Source organism: Carcharhinus amblyrhynchos, chromosome 2 (assembly GCF_965287045.1).
Source record: "Carcharhinus amblyrhynchos chromosome 2, sCarAmb.v2.hapA, whole genome shotgun sequence".
NCBI lineage: Eukaryota > Metazoa > Chordata > Chondrichthyes > Carcharhiniformes > Carcharhinidae > Carcharhinus > Carcharhinus amblyrhynchos.
Genome location: NC_137325.1, coordinates 13,030,684 through 13,050,570, shown reverse-complemented (window position 1 = coordinate 13,050,570; position 19,887 = coordinate 13,030,684). Strand labels below are relative to the sequence as shown.

The 19,887-nt window shown below is 44.0% G+C and overlaps 2 protein-coding genes across 9 annotated transcripts in view; one reads left to right on the top strand and one right to left on the bottom strand.

The window, feature by feature from the left end:
• Positions 1–1,484, bottom strand: part of LOC145360261 (C-C chemokine receptor type 4-like) — a 37,218-nt gene extending 35,734 nt beyond the window's left edge. For all 5 annotated transcript variants that reach the window (XM_080215354.1, XM_080215365.1, XM_080215383.1 and 2 more), the window contains exon 1: positions 1,290–1,484. The gene's annotated coding sequence lies outside the window, so the exon portion shown is untranslated. The remainder of the gene's footprint in view (positions 1–1,289) is intronic.
• A 422-nt stretch (positions 1,485–1,906) lies between these two features.
• The window catches only part of fyco1a (FYVE and coiled-coil domain autophagy adaptor 1a), a 152,156-nt gene continuing 134,175 nt past the window's right edge, over positions 1,907–19,887 (top strand). For 2 of the 4 annotated variants that reach the window (XR_013888544.1, XM_080202378.1), the window contains exons 1-5: positions 1,907–1,974; positions 4,100–4,185; positions 7,024–7,130; positions 9,761–9,886; positions 16,166–16,272. Coding sequence is in view for 3 of the 4 variants with exons in the window: in XM_080202378.1 (XP_080058504.1) it covers positions 4,128–4,185; positions 7,024–7,130; positions 9,761–9,886; positions 16,166–16,272 (398 nt within the window). In the remaining variant the exon portion in view is untranslated. Of the gene's footprint in view, positions 1,975–2,014; positions 2,070–4,096; positions 4,186–7,023; positions 7,131–9,760; positions 9,887–16,165; positions 16,273–19,887 lie in introns of those variants that run through there. The other 2 variants (XM_080202387.1, XM_080202396.1) reach the window with 2 other exon arrangements.

Below are 19,887 nucleotides of genomic sequence, written 5' to 3'. Positions count from 1 at the left end.
TGTATGTAACGTGCCTAAATACGAGAATGGTCAAATCTTAGAAGCATTAGAGATAGGGAAGACATCTGTACAAATATGTTATTGTGGTTCCACACTGTGGAAAATGAGATCGGGCTAAAGAAGGAAATGATAGAACATAAGTACCGGAGAATTAAAGTAACTACAACTGTCAATTGAGAGCTTTTGCTTGCAAACCATTGAGTAGTGCTATATTAATCATCGAAACATCTGTGCACGTATCAGAGCAATCTGTTTAGGAGTGTATGAGAAAAAAGTCAAATAGGGAAGTAGCTAAAAGGTGCCTGAGAGCTGCTGGGTGTTGAATTAAAAGTTTGAGGAAATGGGAAATCCAGATTATCGTCAATGCACAATATAAATAGAAACACTCAGGAGTCCCGACTGAGGATGGCAATAGCAGAGTCAGTAACCTGAGGAAATTATGGTTTTGGAGATGAGGAGAATGAGTCGGAGCATTAGGAGGATGTGATCTATCTGCGCCATCTTAATGCTGATCCTCCCAAGGTAGTGACGGATACTGGAAAGTCAGGATTAATTAGACAGTTCAACAAGTTATCAGAAGGGTTACTCCAGCACCCACATATATCAACAAGCAATGGTGCAAGAGACAGGGTCAATTACAGAAACCAATGGTTTTTATTGGCACCACTCTTTATCACATTATTACAGCAAAGAAAATCAGTCAGATTGGTGTTTATTGCGTGCACATAAATGTCGATACAGTCCGGCACCTGTTTGGGAACATTGAGGGAGAATTTAGCATGGCCAATCCACCTAACCAGCACATCTTTTTGTCTGTGTAAGGAAATCGGAGCACCCGGAGGAAACCTAAGCAGACACGGAGAGAACATGCAAACTCCGCAAAAACAGTGACACAAGGCTGGAATTGAACCCAGGTTCCTGGCGCTGTGAGGCAGCAGTGCTAACTGCTGTGCCAACTGTGTTCTGTCCCCAGTGGATTCTGGAGTGTCCCAGATCATGATGTGGAGATGCCAGTGTTGGACTGGGGTAAACACAGTAAGAAGTCTGACAACACCAGGTTTAAGTCCAACCGCTTTATTTGATCGTAAACTCGCAAGCTTTCGGGGTTTGCCCCTTCGTCAGGCGAATGGAGGCCAGAACTCTCCATTCGCCTGACGAAGGGGCAAACACTGAAAGCTTGCGAGTTTACTGTCAAATAAATCGGTTGGACTTAAACCTGGTGCTGTCAGACGTCTTACTGTGTCCCAGATCACCCAGAGGAACAAGTTAAGTTTGTAGTTATAATATACCTGGACATGTTTACAACAGAAGAGGCCAGGCTGACGGTGGCTGGTTCTTGCTGCCCTGTGATTGACAGACCTGGGCCCAAGACTGGCGCTCCGACTGACAGGTCCAGGCCTGAGCAGGCACTTTGATGGGCAGGCCCGGGCCCGGGGCTGGCGCTGTGATTGAGAGGCCCGGGCCTGGGGTTCGCGCTGTGACTGATAGGCCTGGGTGCAGGGCTGGCGCTATGATTGACAGGCTCGCGCCCGGGCGCTGTGATTGACAGGCTCGCGCCCGGGCGCTGTGATTGACAGGCTCGCGCCCGGGGCTCGCGCTGTGATTGACAGGCTCGCGCCCGGGGCTCGCGCTGTGATTGACAGGCTCGCGCCCGTGGCTCGCGCTGTGATTGACAGGCTCGCGCCCGGGGCTCGCGCTCAACAATGTGTTTGCAGCCCCGGGCCTGTCAATCACAGCACGAGCGCCCGGCCGGTCAGCTGACGGCCCATTGTTGACAGCGCCGCCACACACTAACTTGACAGGTCAACAATCCCGCCCCCCCCAGCCCAGCCCGCCGGCTGATTGGGTGAATCCCCGCAGGCGGCGCCGAGACCCCCCGTGTTGATTGGTTGCCTGGCGTGCCGCTCAGCAGGCTGGGTTCATGTTGGGTTGCAGCGCGGCCTGATGCGGTGATGGTAGGGGCGGCTGGGGGTGGTAAGTGATGAGCATCCCGAGCAGGGAGGCCGCAGGTGTCTGAGTCAGAGCGCACTAATGGCTCCCCTCTTGCCCCTTCTTTTTCCCCTTTCCAGGTTTGTGATCTGGCATCTTCCTGATGGGGCATGAACAACTGTCAAGGAAGTAAGAGTGAGGCCTACACGCTGGGTGTGAGAATTGGGGCCTGTGGTGATGGAACCTGACCACCAGAATCAGACCCCCCAGCTGGCCATTCGGCCCATCTGTGTGGGCTCCCTGATAGATTAGTTCCTCATTCCTGCCCTTATCTGGCACACTTCCCCTTTACATCAACCAGTTTATCAAGTGCCCTAAAGTGAAATCAAATACCCCAGATGCTGGAAATCTGGAATGAAAACAGAAAGTGATGGCAGGGCTCAGACGGTTTGGCAACATCTGATCAGAGAGAACCCTTTTCACTCAGCAAGGAAGAATCATATCGGGCCTCAAAACCGTAACTCTGTGAGACAGATTTTCTGGTCACACTTGCCCCCAAGACTGGAAAATCCCACCTGAGGTCAATGGACTTTTGCATAGCCCGTCCCCCACCACGTGCTACAATTCCTCTGGCAGGCAGGATGGGAAAATTCTGCCGTATGTCTCTCCACAGATGCTGCCTGACCTGCATTTTCTGTTTTTATTCAACCACCTGTTGAAAGTCAGCATTGAATCTGCCTCCACTACCCAGATCATAACAGCTCTGTGAAAAAGAATGTCTTCACATTTTCCAACATCTCGCCTGCCTGTTTTTTGCAGTTACCTTTAGTCTATATCCTCAGATTATCAATTTTCCTGCTACTGGAAACAGTTTTCCTCTAACTATTCCATCAAAAACATTGAACATTTAGAATGTCTCCTGTAACCCTCTCAACAACTTGTATTTATATTTTGATGTTAATACAGTGAAACATCTCGATAGTCCACAGGAGTGTCATCAGACAAAATTTGACACTGAGTTAAAAAAGGGACCTTAAGATTGGGGACCAAATATTTTTTCTAAGATTTAAGTGGAGCCTTTAAGAAGTTGAGGGTGGTGGAGAAATTTGTTTTGGCGCAAATTCTGGAACTAGGACCTAGACAGCAGGAGGCATGACTGCCAGTGGTACCGAGAAGGAGGTGGGATCCATGAACACTTGTTCTGTGCAAGACAATAAATAACTCTTCCTCCTTTAGTCTCTTAACACAACCAAAGTCAATCATCCCTGGTACCATTGTGGCAAATACCTACTGCTCCCTCTCCAACACCTGCACTCCTAAAGAGTGGCACCCAGAATTTGACACAGTATTCCAGTTGAGGTCTAACCAGTCATTTATAAAAAATTAGTATAGCTGCTGTGCTTTTTTTATTCTAAGCCTCTTAAAAAGTCAAGGATCTTTGATACATTCTTTAAACAGTATGATTAACATGTTCAACCACATTCAAAGATTTGTGTACATGTGTGTGTGAAACTTTGCTGAATATTGATACAATTATGTGGAATTTGCAGAACAGAAACAGGCCATTTAAACCCAGCTGATCTATGTTGGTGTTCAAAGTTTCACATCTGCCTTCTCTCACAATGCTTCATCTAAGTCTATCAATGAGCCCTTCTGTTTCTTTTTCCGTCATTTACTTATAGAACTTCCTCTTCGTTCAACGTTGTTATTCACCTCAACTACTCCTTGTGGTTCTAGGTTCCACATTCTAACCACTCTGTGTAAGAGCCTGCTCCTTAAGTTTTTATTGACTTAATTATATCTTGTATTTATGAACCTCAGTTTTGAACACACGCACAGGTGGAGACACCTTAGCATCTATGTTATCAAACCCCTTCGTACTTTTAAAGACCTCAATTAGATCACCCTACAGCTTCTCCTTTTAAATCTGTGGCACAGAATTAGCAAAATATCCTATGGCCATGTGAAGTAAAGGGATACCGTCCCTAATTTTTTTGTGTTGTCTGTGTCTCCCTAAATGGACAAACTACACATCAGTAATATGGATGAGAAATCATTCAGCATGCCTGGCAGCAGATAGCATGCCATTCACATTGTTTTACTCTGCAACTAGTTGCTCAATGGTTATGATAATATTTTTTATAACACACAAGTATTTTCAATCAAGCAGGTTATAGACTCTTTGAGTTGAAACCTTTATGATGGCAGTGTCTGTTGGAGAAAGTCAGATCCAAAGAATAATTCGAGACCTAAAAGGTAAGGATTCTTAGATTTGCTTCCCATCTATATGAATTATAAATGAATAGAGAACATACTCTTTCAATGTTGTCATTGAGTATATCACTCGATGATGGGCAAATATTTAGTTTTTCTTGAAGCTGTCAGTGCTTCTGCACCTCTACTGTTAAGGAAACAGTTTAAAGTTTAACAGGCTACTTTGTTGAGTAGATCCTCCTTGGCCAGTCACAGAAGTGACTTGTGATAATGATAGTGACACTGGCAATATCCTATCCAATCTTTACAACCCAAAGAGAAACTCTGGTTCTCGTCAGGGGAGGCTACACTCATGAACTCCAAGCAGTGAAGGGGACTGACTATCTTTTCATTGCCAGCTGCTGTATTGTTCAGTAGATGTACCTTTATAACTAGCTGAACAATATGCATCAAGTTCAATCCCTAGTGGACCTTGAATTAACTAATATATCCCCAGCCTGGTCCTAAGATTTCTAAAGATGGGTGCCCACCTTTGTCCCAACCTCTGTTGGAAGTGTGTGTGCGGAAACATTTTCTATTCATTTCCAGTTCTGTCTCTATAATCACTCAGTCTTACTTTGTTGATTGCTCGATGATCTGGAGAGCCGCAAACAATTGCCCAGCTACTTCTGTTGTGGGTGTAGAAGAGGCCGGCAGATTGCCACATTTACACTGGAGGACAACCAGAAGGGAAATCCAGCGGCAGGAGACCATAAACAGGGACCCTTGTGGATCATACAGTGCAGAAGGAACCCATCTGGCCTGCCAAGCCTGCACCAACAACAATCCCACCTAGGTCCCATCCCTGTAGCCCCACATATTTATCCTACTAATCCCCCGACACTAAGGGGCAATTTATCATGGCCAATCAACCTAACCTGCACATCTTTGCATGATCTCTGGGAGAGGGGAAAAGGTAAAACTCCAGTGGTGACAGGTAAAAGAGAGGACATCAGGACTAGAAGGGTTGATGAGGAGAGTGTGGTGAAGTTGGTTATGAGGAGAGAGAGGCAACAATCAATGGAGGGAGGTTGAGGGTCTGTAGAAGGACAGCTGCTCAATCTGGCCCAAAAGGAGTGGCTAAAAAGGGCATTTACCTTCCTGCATTAGCAACTCCCCATTCACTTTTACTGCTCAGATTCCTGACTCCTGGGAGCCTGATTTAAGTTCATTAATGAAATGTCCTGCCTCTTCACTTTTGTACAGTGATGAACGTGAATAATTGGAAATGCATCTGTGTTGAATGGGATTGAAGTAAGAGGGGAAAACTTAGAAATTAGTCTGTGAAAGTCTGTACAAACTGGTAGAGCAATTGAAGGAGGTAATGGATATTGATCTAGAAAAAGAGAGTATGTGTGTGTGTATGCAGGTCTCCAAGCATATGTGTCTTGGTAAATAAAAGCTTATTAGTGCATTAAGATGAGGCTATAATGTTCTATCCTTCACTATCTGGCTTTCCGAGTTGCAACACTGCCTACTCTGGTTCAGATGTACAGTGAAGCAAAGTACCAAGCCAAGAATGGGTGAACATTGTTCCCTTGAGATTAAACAGATAAAAAGTTGAGAAAGTTTGTGGTGTTTCACAGGGCTGTCACGGCAACTGATAATGTGTTCAGTCATTCAGCTGTTCCTTTCACTCAACACCTCACCTCAGCACCGTTTATGATAAAGGCAGAATGCCTCTCCATCATCTTTAAGGCTGGCTTCTTATGGCAGGGATAGTGGTTATTTGTGTTATAATTTGCTGCTCATTTACTGAGTAAAGGAGGAATTTGGAGCCAGTCTTTCTTTTAATATAGGCTCGTTCACATTATTCTGAGAACATAGACTCCCCTTTTCTCTCCCCCATGGAGAATAATGCCCAAACCTTTCCCCAATTAGTAATAGCTCATCTCACCTACAACTAGTAATGCACTTCATTGTGACAGGATTCCAACATTAATAGGAAGGAGCTGAACTTCAGAGGTATTTCCTTCTTTTGTTTTTCCTCTTGTGGCGACTGTGTGAATTAGATGAAAGGTGTCGGTGGAGTATCACAGTTAAAGTAAAATATTTGTTGGTATCATCCTGATAAAATGGAGAAAAGGGTTTTAAGGTTGTGCATCAAGTAATTACTGATGGGGCATCTGGATGTCTGCACTGTAAGGTCTTAAGTTAGTGCTTTACCCAACCAGAATGCAATGTAAATGATTAATTATCTTTTGAGTATTTGTATAAAATGTATTTGTTTATGGGGATAGGCCATCATTGCCCGGGCCAACAAGTATTGCCCAACCCTAATTGCCTTTGTAAAGCTGATGGTGGTGAACTGCCTTCTTGAACCTCTGCAGTCCATAGCACTGTGGGTGTACCTACACCGTGTTAGGAAGGGAGTTCCAGGATTTTGACCCGATGACAGCGAAGGAACGGCAATATATTTCCAAGTCAGGATGGTAAATGGCTTAGAGGGGAACTTCCAGATGGTGGAAGTTGTCCTTCTAGAAAGTACCGGTTATGGATTTGTAAGGTGCTACCTTGGAGCCTTGGTGAATTCCTGCAGTGTTTCTTTGCAGATGGTACACACTGATGCCACTGTTCATCTGTGATGGAAGGAGTGAATGTTTGTGGATGGGATGCCAGTCAAGCGGGCTGCTTTGTCCTGGCTGGTGTCAAGCTCTGAGTGCTGATCTTAGCAACTAGTGATGAGAAACTGGTGTAGTAAATGAGAGCAAGAATGGAAAGGTGTTCTGTTTAGAACTGATAGATGTTGATGAATAAAACTGATAGATGTCAATATTTTAGTATTATTGTTAGCATGTTATATATCATTTTGAGATGATGTCACATTTGTTGGTTTTGTAGATGCGATTTCAGAGTTAAATCGAGAATACAAGGAAAATGGTGAGCCAGTCACTGATGATAGCACCAACCTGCACAAATGCTGCTTAAAATTAGAGTACCTCCTACAGGTAAGAGGAACCTAGAAGGCAGGAATTTTTACTGTCAGCTTTGTATTATCAACATAGATTAAACAGTTTGGGCTTGTACGCCCTGGAGTTCAGAAGGATGAGAGGGGATCTGATCGAGGTATATAAAATTCTAAGAAGGATTGACAGAGTAGGCATAGACCAAATATTTCCTGTTATGGGGAAATCTTGAACTAGAGGCCACAGATATAGGTTGAGAGGTGGTAGATTTAAAACTGAGATGAGGAAGAAATACTTATCGCAGAGGGTGGTGAATTTGTGGAACTTGCTGCCCCATAGCATGGTGGAGTCTAATTCATTAAATGGTTTCAAGAAGGAGATAGATATATTTCTGATTCTTGAAAAAAGATTAAAGGGATATGGAGAACAGTTAAGAAAGTGGATTTGAGACCAGGGAGAGGTCAGCCGTGATCTGATTGAATGGCAGAGCAGGTTCAAAGGACTGAATTTGCCAACTTCTGCACCTAATACATATGTTCCTATGATGATATCATTATTCTGTTTGATTTGCTTATCAGTGATAAAATGTAATTCAGATGGTTGGTATTTTATTTAATACTAAAATATTACTACAATAATCCAGCACTGCTGGCACAAAAACAAAATTAAAATCAGCCTCTAAACTCCTGCAATGTATTTTTTTGAGGAACTTAATACTGCTCTTTATTCAGGGTAAAGTGTTTAAAAAAACTTGGCTTGATAGGTCAGTTTTATTACAATAAAGTAAAGCCTGGACAGTTAAGAATGATTACAATAAAAATAAAAGTTTATCATCATCTGTACAGAATCTGGATTGTGATAACAACACGGTCTGGGTAAGTGAGAGCTAATTCAATAAAAATATGTTGAACCAAATTAGGGACTACCCCAAATACCTTCTCTGGTTTGTTGATATTTGTCAATTTCGTCATTGCTTTCATTTTTATGGAGTTGGCAAACACTGATTTATTGGAAGCGCCAAATTGTATTACATGCTGATTTACTTCATGATCTGCCTATCCAGCATTCTTCTGGTAGACTCCCATCTTGCCTGCCTATTTGGCATTTTCCTGGTAGATGCCCATCATGCCTGCTAATGCCCTCACTGAAAGAGAGTCCAGCCACAAACTGGCATGTGTCCTGCAGTTGCCATTTTGGACCTCACTGGCCACCTATAGCATCCAGAAAAGCTGTTACTGTGCATCTGCTTTTAGTGGCAGTTATCTCTAGTTATATCCCCGTGTTTCCCTAGCATAGCATAATCTCACTGTGGACTGGATATTTGTCTCTTAAATGTATTTTTATCTCAGCCTTAAGGCAGACCTGAGCATGTATTTGGTGAATTGAGGTCAGCTACAAATACTTAAGTAAGATGCACATGTAGAACAGCTGTAGTGACTGGACTCGCTTAATTCATTCTGTATAACTTATTTTCATGTAATAATACAAAATGAAGAACACACCAAGCTAGCCCAAATTTATTGTCTTATTGCTTAGCTAGATCACTTTAAATCATTCTCGAGTGTTTACACTCTACCCAACATTTCCAATCTTTTCAATTCAGCAAAAGTCCTCACAACTTTCTCTCTGACAGAATTGACAGGCTTCGCCATCTTCCAGTTTTAAAAAAAACTCCTATTTATACAAATACATTTTAAATTTGACAAACAGGAAGAAAACAGTTTATCCATCAACCTGACCCCTTTCACTTGAAGCCTAGCTGGACACATCTTTTCATTCCTGACTTCTTGCTGCATGTAATCTGATGAGGCAAAAAAGATTGAGAAGAAACTAGATCAATATGGAATCCAGTGACTTGGACAATCAACAATTGTCTCTCAGTTTCCCACATCAATGTCTGCCCCTGTCTACATCAATGGGGATGAAGTAGAAAGGATTGAGAACTTCAGGTTTCGGTGTCCAGATCACCAACAACCTGTCCTGGTTTCTCCCCCCGCCACATGCCAACACTTTTGTTAAGAAAGCCCACCAATGCCTCTACTTTCTCTGAAGTAAATTTGGCATGTCAGCTACGACTCTCTCCAACTTTTACAGACTCACCATAGAAAAGCATTCTTTCTGGTTGTATCACAGCTTGATATGTCTCCTGCTTGGCCCAAGACCGCAAGAAACTACAAAGAGTCGTGAATGTAGTCCAATCTATTATGCAAACCAGCCTCCCATTATTGATTTTGTCTACTCTTCCTGCTACCTCAGAAAAGCAGCCAGCATATTTAAGGACCACACGCACCCCAAATATACTCTGTTCCACCTTCTTCCATCGGGCAAAAAATACAAAAGTCTGAGGTCATGTATCAATTGACTCAAGAACAGCTCCTTTCCTGCTACCATCAGACCTATCTCACACAAAGTTGATCTTTCTCTACACCCTAGCTATGACTAACACTACATTCTGCACTCTCACCTTCTCTATGAACAGTATGCTTTGTTTGTATAGCATGCAAGAAACAGTACTTTTCACTGCATCCTAATACATTTGACAGTAATAAATCAAATCAAAATTGTATACTGAAAGACTCTGTTTTAAGTTTTCATCCTTGTAGTGCATGGAGCACATGTACAATTGCAAGGTTTGGTTTTTACATTTTTTTAATTCATGCCTTTTGTTAAAGTTTGACCAGAAGGAAAAAACTACTTTTCTCGGCACTAGGAAAGACTACTGGGATTATTTCTGCAATTGTTTAGCCAAGGTGAAAGGCGCTAATGATGGAATTCGCTTTGTGAAGTCTATCCCAGAGGTAAGGAGGTGACATTGTCGAGATTAATCACTTACCAATGGGTTATCTTCTGCATTTTGGTTCAAACTTCCCGTTCTGGATTTGCGAATAAGAGAACTTCTGGCAAATAGTATAGAGTTTGATAAATACTTTGAAGTGATGGTTCCTCAAGCTACAGTTTAAGCTTTATTAGTGTGCCTTTAGTTCTGAATTTTTTAACATTTAATTAACTCTTACGCAGGGAAGCCCTTAGGCAGAATTTTCCATCTCCCCCTGCTATGTGTTTTGCGGAGACAGCCCACCATCTGTTGGTGGTAGATTCTTCCGGTCCCACCGCTGTCAGTGTGTTTTCCTATTGTTTGTACCCTCTGCTGCTGGCAAGGACAGCCAGAAAATCCCACCCCTTGTTTTCAGACTTTAATAAATAGCGGAACAAGAACTTAATAATGTTAACAAACAGGAAAATCCTACTAGATGCATCAATCTGGCTCATTTTCAGACAACCCAAGCCTCTCCCTGTTTCCCTCAGTGCTTTCTAGTAACAAGTATCATGATTTTCTCTTGAACTCATTAATAGTAATTATTAAAGAGCTAAATGTGTATATCTAACCATAACTAAATTGAGGGAGAGTTCATTCACATGATGTCCAGTGTTCTATGTGACACCATTGGGCGACTGGGAGGAGGAGGGCCCTTGTTCACCAGTTGGAAAGCTGGTGCAAGTCCTGTGTCACCTGTGAGTGAATGCCCTCTGTAAGTGCCAGTTAGGCACTTCACTGGACAGCAGGAGGCCTTTGCCAGGATCAATGACCCGGGGTGGAAGTCCTGCCAATCAGAGGCTGGCATCTCAGTTGAATGGCAGGGTCACTGGGGAGGCAGTGCTTGCTGCCGATACTCAACCCACGCGAGGCCTAGGATCACGGGTGAGTGGTGGCAGAAGTTGCGGGGCTGGGGGGGGGATCAGCAATGAGGGCAGCTCCAAAGGGGTGGGCGCTGTCACATTTAAACAAAGAGGCCCCCCTCCCCTGACCCTAGGTTGCTTGGAGGCAACCCGTAAAACAGCGCCAGGTTTAAAAGGAGGCCTGGTGTAGACAGCGGGCAGCGGAGTGAGAGGGAAGCAGAGTGAGCTACTAGGGCTTAGGATCAAAGGGCTTGGCAGAAAAGGGCCAGGTAAGTTCACGTTGAATCGTTGTTCAGTGTTACTACAGGGAATAATGGAGGGGCATGTGATGTGCTGTTTCTGTATGATGTGGGAGCTGGTGGACCCCAGGGTCCTTCCCAGTGACCATGTCTGCAGTAAGTGCAGGTTGCTGGAGGAGCTCCAGCTCAAAGTAGATGAGCTGGCCTCTGAGCTACAGACACTGAGGCTCATCAGGGGGAGGGAGGGTGACATTGATAATGGGGTGCAAGAGACATCCACCCCCCCCAGACTGACTAACTCTAAGGGTCAGGAACAGGAAGGGGCTGCTGAGAGGAGGAAGGGGGGTGGGGACCGGAGGAAGGGGGGGTGGGGACCGGAGGAAGGGGGGTGGGGACCGGAGGAAGGAGGGTGGGGACCGGAGGAAGGAGGGTGGGAACCAAATGCCTCAGCCTCTCAATCTGTATAACAGGTTTGAGGTTCTTGCTTCCAGTGTGGACAAGAACGAGGGCTGTGAGGTTGGTGAGCAAACTGCACACGGTACAGTGATGCAGACGCAGGACATAGGCAAAGAGAAGGTGAAAAGGAACGTAGTAGTAATTGGTGATAGTGTGGTTAAGGGTATTGACACTGTCCTTTGTCACAATGACAAAGAGCACAGAAGGGTGTGTTGTCTGCCTGGTGCTCGGGTCCGGGATGTTGCATCTGGGCTGCAGAGGAACCTGGAGTGGGAGGGTGAGAACCCGGTCGTTGTAGTACATGTGGGTGCCAACGACGTAGGCAAAATGTGAACTGAGGATCTGGGGAGGGAGTATGAAAAGCTGGGAATGGAATTAAAAAGTAGAACTGACAAGGTGGTTATCTCTGGACTACTGCCTGAACCGTGTGCAGACGGGCATAGGATTGATAAGATTAAGGAAGTGAATGGGTGGCTCAGGGATTGGTGTGGGAGGAATGGGTTTGAATTTATGGGGCATTGGCACCAGTATTGGGGTAGGTGGGACCTGTTCAGGTGGGATGGGGTTGGTCTGAACCGTGCTGGGACCAGAGTCCTGGCGAATCATGTAGATAGGACTGTACATAGGGCTTTAAACTAATTAGAGGGGGGGAGGATGGGTGAAATTACAGGGTCGAAAGTAAAGGAGAGGATACAGGTAAGGGAAGAGGCCAAGGATGTCCCAATAATAAAGGGAATAGGGGGCGTGAGTAAGGTTGGTGGTGTTCCAGCAAATAGGGTACAGGTGAAGGCTGGGATGAAGGCACTTTATTCCGAATGCTTCGCGCATTCAGATAAAGTGAATGAGCTGGTGGCGCAGATCAACACAAATGGATATGATCTGGTGGCCATTACAGAGATGTGGCTGCAAGGTGACAGGGACTGGGAGCTGAATGTACAGGGGTATCAAGTGTTTAGGAAGGATAGACAGGAGGAAAAAGGGGAGGGGGGTAGCTCTGCTGATTAAGGATAGCATCAGAGTGGTAGTAAGGGATGATATAGGAGCCAAAGAGCAGAAAGTGGAATTGTTGTGGGTGGAGATTAAGAACAGCAAAGAGAGAAAGACGCTGGTGGGTGTCGTCTATAGGCTCCCAAATAATGATCTGGAGGTGGGACGGGCTGTTAACGCGCAAATAAATGCGGCATGCAGGAATGGAACGGCGATAATTATGGGGGATTTCAATCTACATATTGATTGGTCGACCCATGTTGGACGCAGTGGGCTTGAGGAAGAGTTCTTGGAATGCTGCCGGGATAGTTTCCTTGAACAGTGTGTGTTGGAGCCGACGAGGGAGCGAGCTATCTTGGATCTGGTGTTATGTAATGAGGCGGGTAGAATTAGGGACCTTGTGGTGAAAGGATCCTCTTGGGAAGAGTGATCATTGTATGGTGGAGTTTCTGATGCAGATGGAGGAGGAGAAAGTGGGTTCCCGGACATATGTCCTTTGTTTGAACAGAGGGGAGTACGATAGGATGAGAGAGGAATTGGCGAATGTTGATTGGGGGAGCGCATTGGAAGGTAGGTCTGCTGAGGAACAGTGGAGGATCTTTAAGGAGATCTTTCTTGGTGCTCAGCAGAAATTTATTCCGATGGTTAAAAAGGATCGTAGGAGGAGAGATAATCAGCCGTGGATAACGAAGGAGCTAAAGGAAAGTGTTAAATTGAAAGCAGATGCGTTTAGAGTAGCTAAGAGTAGTGGGCGAGAAGAGGATTGGGAGAGGTTTAAATATCAACAAAGAATGACGAAGAAGTTGATAAAGAAGGGTAGGATAAACTATGAAGCTGGGCTAGCGCTTAATATAAAAAAGGATAGCAAGAGTTTTGATAAATATATAAAAAGGAAGAGGCTGACTAGGGTGAACGTTGGACCCTTAGAGGATGAGAGGGGGGACTTAGTGGTAGGGGATGGGGAAATGGCTGAGGCCTTGAATAACTTTTTTGTTTCGGTCTTCACGGAGGAGGACGTGAATAATTTGCTAGGTGTTAGCGATGGAAAGATGGTAGGAGTGGAGGGCCTGAATGACATTATTGTTACTAGAGAGGCAGTGCTCGAAAGACTGGAGGGACTGCTTGTGGACAAGTCCCCAGGACCGGATGGAATGCATCCAAGGGTTCTGAAAGAAATGGCGGAGGTGATAGTGGATGCCTTGGTGATTATTTTCCAAACATCGCTGGATTCCGGGGAAGTGCCGGAAGATTGGAAAACGGCTAATGTTTCGCCGTTGTTTAAGAAGGGTGGCAGGCAAAAGGCAGGGAATTATAGGCCGGTTAGTTTAACGTCTGTTGTAGGTAAGATGTTAGAATCCGTGATCAAGGAGAAAATAGCGAGGCATCTTGAGGAGAATTGTTTGAGAGAGCAGATGCAGCACGGTTTCATTAAGGGGAAGTCGTGTCTGACGAATTTATTGGAGTTCTATGAGGATGTGTCTAGGGCGGTGGATGTGGTGTTTCTTGATTTTCAGAAGGCGTTTGATAAGGTGCCGCACAAGAGGTTATTACAGAAGGTCAGGGGGCATGGAGTTGGGGGTAGGGTGTTAGCGTGGATAGGGGATTGGCTGTCAAATAGGAGGCAGAGAGTGGGGGTCAATGGGTGCTATTTGGATTGGCGGCTGGTGACTAGTGGAGTGCCCCAGGGGCCGGTGCTGGGGCCTCAGCTATTTACCATTTATATAGATGATCTGGAGGAAGGAACCGAGTGTATGGTGTTGAAATTTGCTGATGACACCAAGATTGGTGGAACGGCAAATTGTGCGGAGGGTGTGGAAAGTCTGCAGAAGGATCTAGATAGGCTGGGCGAATGGGCCAGGAACTGGCAAATGGAATTTAATGTTGGCAAGTGTGAAGTTGTCCACTTTGGTAGGAATAGTGGTAGGAAGGACTATTACTTACATGGCGAAAAACTGCAGCAGGTGACGTTGCAGAGGGACCTCGGGGCCCTTGTGCATGAGTCGCAAAAACCCAGCCCGCAGGTGCAGCAGGTGGTCAGGAAGGCGAATGAGATGCTGGCCTTCATAGCGAGGGGGATTGAATATAAAAGTAGGGAGGTCTTGCTGCAACTGTACAGGGCACTGGTGAGGCCGCAGCTGGAGTACTGTGTGCAGTTTTGGTCGCCGCACTTACACAAGGATATTTTGGCCTTGGAGGGAGCGCAGAGGAGGTTTACTAGGCTGATACCGGAGTTGAGGGGGTTGAGCTATGAGGAGAGGCTGAATAAACTAGGCTTGTACTCGTTAGAGTTTAGAAGAATGAGGGGAGATCTCATTGAGACATATAAGATGATGAATGGGATGGATAGGATAGAGGTGGAGAGGCTCTTCCCGCTCAGAAAGGACAGTAGGACTAGAGGGCACAGCCTCAAGATAAAGGGGGGGGGTGCGGTTTAGAACGGAGTTGAGGAGGAACTTCTTCACTCAAAGGGTGGTGAATCTCTGGAATTCTCTGCCCGTTGAAGTGGTGGAGGCTGCCTCGCTAAATATATTTAAGACGCGGGTTGATAGGTTTTTGATAGGCAAGGGGATTAAGGGTTATGGGGAGAGGGCGTGAAGGTGGAACTGAGACACGACAGATCAGCCATGATCTTATTGAATGGCGGGGCAGGCTCGAAGGGCTAGATGGCCTACTCCTGCTCCTATTTCTTATGTTCTTATGTACTGTTTACTTGACGTGCTCCCCACATGGCAAGTTCCCTGCCCACTGTTGGGTTAATCATATTGCTAGTGGAATGAAACATTTAAGTGGGCATTAAGAGGGTGGGAAAGCTGTCCACTGGCCTTCTCACCATGGACTTAATTGGGATGGAGGCAGTAATGCAGTGAGGGTTCCCACCTGCCCCCTTCCATTTGATTAACGCCCTCACCAGCAATGGGAGAGGGCATTAAATTCTGTACTGAACGTATGTAATCTCTGGGATTGATATTATTTTTGATATCTTGTCATCTCTTTTGGAGAAGTTCCTTTTTTTAGGCCCATTTGGGTTCTTAAAAAAAAGTGGAAACGGAAACAGTGAGAAATGTAGAGTGAGGGTGCAGCAATTCGCTAGGATGCTACCAGAGCCAACTCGTTATGAGGAGGTTAGATGAACTGCATTGTTTCCATTGGAACAGATAAAATCAAGAGGAAGGTTTATATACTGGTGTTCAAAATTGAGTGATTTTTGGTAAAAAAAAATTGGGAGAACCTGTTCCCATTGGTCAGTCAACTAATAACTACAGGGCAGAAATCAAAAGTAATCATCAAAACAGCTATGGGAGAACCTAGGAAAATTTTATTTTTATTCAGTCGACTGTGAAAACCTATCAGAAACAGTGACTGTAGCAAATACCATGATCATTTTTGTGAAAGGGATTTTTTTTTTAATTCAAAATGAGTCAAGGTAAATTGGATGAGGGTGGGGTGTTAGGAATGGCAGTAATGGAGAATTGATTGTTGAAATGGGTTTCTGAAATTGGGCACAGTTTTTTTCCTCTTTTTGCCCTCACCTATTGTCTGGGAAGATGGTGCATGACAACAGACGTACCCTGATCATCAACTTTCTTGAGTGTATGCGAGAAGATAAGCACTCTGAAGTTGTTCCTCGTAAGCATCAATGAATGTATTGTTACATTTTTCACTGTGGGGTGGTCTTTATGTATCCCTTAAATTAAATGGCACTTTTTATTTTTCAAGCTGAAAACCTCCCTTGGGAAAGGACGAGCATTCATTCGATATTCCTTAGTTCACCAGCGCCTGGCTGATACAGTACAGCAATGCTTGATGAATGTAAAACTCACAAGGTAAGATCCAGATATTTGAATAGGTCAAGTTGCACCACAAAAGAGCAATTTATGAATAATTTATTAAACATAATTAAGGTGCTGCAAGGATATTGAAGGTTTTAAGAATTTTGTGAACTGTAAGCGTTGGAGTTTAACATTACTCATTTGAAGTTTCCTTCTATTCAACTTACTTCAACTGAATGTGTCGGATGTACATTAGCAACCTCTGCAATTACTGCAATTTAGAATATTTCAGGTATTATTTTGTCTAAATGTAATGTATAATTTTCAAATTAACTGTTCCTCTTGTTCAGAAGAAGTCCTACCCTTGAAATTTTGGGGGGATTAAAAATGTTCTCAATGAGCTTGTGTTCAACAAAGTATTGCCCTGAAGTTATTTATTTCCTCAATAAATTAATAATTTTATTGTGTGCTTTTTACTTAATTACTTTTGTCAGTCCAAAGGAGTCTTGTGGCATAGTGGTGGTGTCCCTACCTCTGGGCCCGAAACTCTGGGTTCAGGTCCCACTCAGGAGGCCGCTTGAAGGCCATGGAAGGTGTGTTCATAATGTGGCCAAATGAGTTGATTATCTTCTTATAAATCCTTCCATTACACCTGATGGAAAGTGGTAAGAATGGGGTAATTTCCTGCTCAGCCTGCTAAAGACGATAGCAACCACTCCAGTACTTCACCAAGCATGGACTAATCAAATGGAATGTCATTGTCGCCAACACCCCTTTTTGGGCATGGTATGTGAACGAGGAGGGCAATCAGTTCAAAGTTATTGAAGGATCGCAATGTTGTTTAAGCAGTGATGGAATTTATGATAAAAAATAAACTCAGAGAATGAAAATACTATTCTGTCAATCAATATTATTCCATCCAGAATCTATATATAATTATTATGAATTCCTCTCCCATACCACTTACTCTTATAATAACAAAAGTGAGTGCTGCTAACATCAATGTAGACCTGAATTACCTTCTCAACAGGTGACAGTACAACTGCTTTTGAAGGTGGCAGCTGACCCTAAATTAACTGTTGTGGGAGTCTGTTCCACATCCATCATCCTATGAGAACAAAAATGTTCCTGTCCTGTATTAATTTTCTCAATAAAATAGTGTGTTTACTTCAACCTTATCTACTGCATTCATTGTTTGATGGGCACTTCTGTTTAATTTCTCTCAAGTTTCTTGAATAAAATTTACCTGTAATTTGAGTATTGCTGTAATATTGACTTTTTTAGGCATTTCTTCTTGCACTCATCAGGACAGTTCACAAGAATACCAATGCCAGTAGAAATAACAAATTTATACAGTATAACAGATTGCTGATTGGTTGGCAAGTGGACTCTGATAGAGGCATTGCCATGGTACATGTACCTGTTGATGTTGACTGATAGTTAACTGCCAAGCATTGTTTGAAATTTAAACCAGGCAGCTTGACTCTGATTAGTCAAGGCATTGTGCTGAGGAATGAACCTGTGAATGGCTGTATCTTATTTTGTTGAGCTGAAACAGGCACAATCTGTGTACATGCTCTTGCTGTCTGCAAAGAACAGGGTGTTACATGTTAGATCTATAGCGCACACAAATGCACCACACCACAAGTTCAACTGACAATCTTAAATTGGGATAAGGTGAACAAAGTGGCAGATTCAGGCTCCTCATTAACCTATGCAATAGACACACACAGTCTGGGCAAGCAATTGGCAGGTAAAGAAAAATGTTATGAAAGATAAAGGCCTGAATTCTCCAGCCTCCCATCACTGACTTTTTCATTAGTGAGATATTTTTGATTTTGATTTGATTTATAATTGTCTCACATATTAACATACAGTAAAAAGTATTGTTTCTTGCACTGTATACAGACAACGTAACCATTCGTAGAGAAGGAAACAGTTGTAGCTAGGGTGTAGAGAAAGATCAACTTAGTGCAAGGTGAGTCCATTCAAAAGTCTGACAGCAGCTGGGAAGAAGCTGTTCTTGGGTCAGTTGGTACGTGACCTAAGACTTTTGTATCTTTTTCACAAAGGAAGAAGGTGGAAGAGTCAGTAGTGCATGGGGTCCTTAATTACATTGGCTGCTTTGCCAAGGCAGCAGGAAGTGTAGATAGTCAATGGGTGGGAGGCTGGTTTGTGTGATGGATTGGGCTACATTCATGACCTTTCGTAGTTTCTTGCGATCTAAGGCAGAGCAGGAGCCACACCAAGCTGTGATACAACCAGAAAGAATGCTTTCTATGGTGCATCTGTAAAAGTTGGTGAGGGTCATAGCTGACATGCTAAATTTCCTTAGTCTTCTGAGAAACAGAGGCATTGGTGGGCTTGCTTAACTATAGTGTCGTCGGGGGGGACCAGGAAGGTTATTGGTGATCTGGACACCTAAAATCTTGAAGCTCTTGACCCTTTCTACTTCTTCTCCATTGATGTAGACAGGGCCATGTTCTCCTTTAGGCTTCCTGAAGTTGATGACAATCTCCTTTGTTTTGTTGACATTGAGGGAGAGATTATTGTTGCCTCACCAGTTGACCAGATTCACTATCTCATTCCTGTGCTCTGTCTTGTCATTGTTTGAGATCCAACCCACTATAGTGGTGTTGTCAGCAAACTTAAAGATCGAATTGGAGGGGATTTTGGCTGCGCAGCCATAGGTATATAGGGAGTATAGTAGAGGTTGAGAACACAGCTTTGTGGGGCACCAGTGTTGAGGATTATCATGGAGGAGGTGTTGTTGCCTATCCTTACTGATTGTGGTCTGTGAGATAGGAAGTTCAGGATCCAGTCACAGAGGTATGCCAAGATGGCATGCCATTCGCTAGTGGCAGGAATTTCTGGTCCTGCCGCTACCGGTGGGATTTCCCAATATAACCATCCTAAGTTTGCAAGGTTTTAACACTGTCCATCTCACTCTCTCATGTGTAGCTTAGTCCCAGTAGATGCCTGGAGGTTCTCACCAATAGAGTTTCAGTGTGGAGGAGAATAGAGCCGGATCGATCCTTGAGATTTCCATCTCGTCTCAACCTCTCAAGTTTCCAAATACAGACACGTTCCACTGAGATGAGGATTCCTGCTTGGATCTTGATAACCACACTGTATTTCAGGAAAGGCAAGGAGACCATGAATTGGCCAGCTTTCCGCTTCTCGGTATATTTCAACTGATTTAAAAAAGTTCAAAACCGGAAGCTCATCTTCGTCAGTTGATTTCTAGTACATCACCAAGGCCTTTAATAGGAATTCCCATTGACAGTGGCAGAACCAGAGAATCCCAACGCTAGCAAACAATGTGCCAAGTCTCCCAGCAGGAAACACGCAGCTGGGAGACCAAAGAATCTCGCTCATGGTTTTCCAACATGATGACATAGCCCAATGTCTTCACACTGTTCCTGTGTCCCATTTTGATCAACAATTGACTGAATGTTTCCAGGATGTAATCATCCCAATTCATTTCCCTTTTCAACCTCTTGTAGTGAGAAGTCTTGTTATCCACATGCTAACTGTTGCTATAGATGTTATACTGCATTGACTTATGTTAAAACTCATTTGCCAAATCTCAGTCTAGCATAAGTAATTGGTCCAATTCTTTTGAGGATAGTCCAACTCTCCTCTGCTCATGTTGTAAAGCATTTGGCC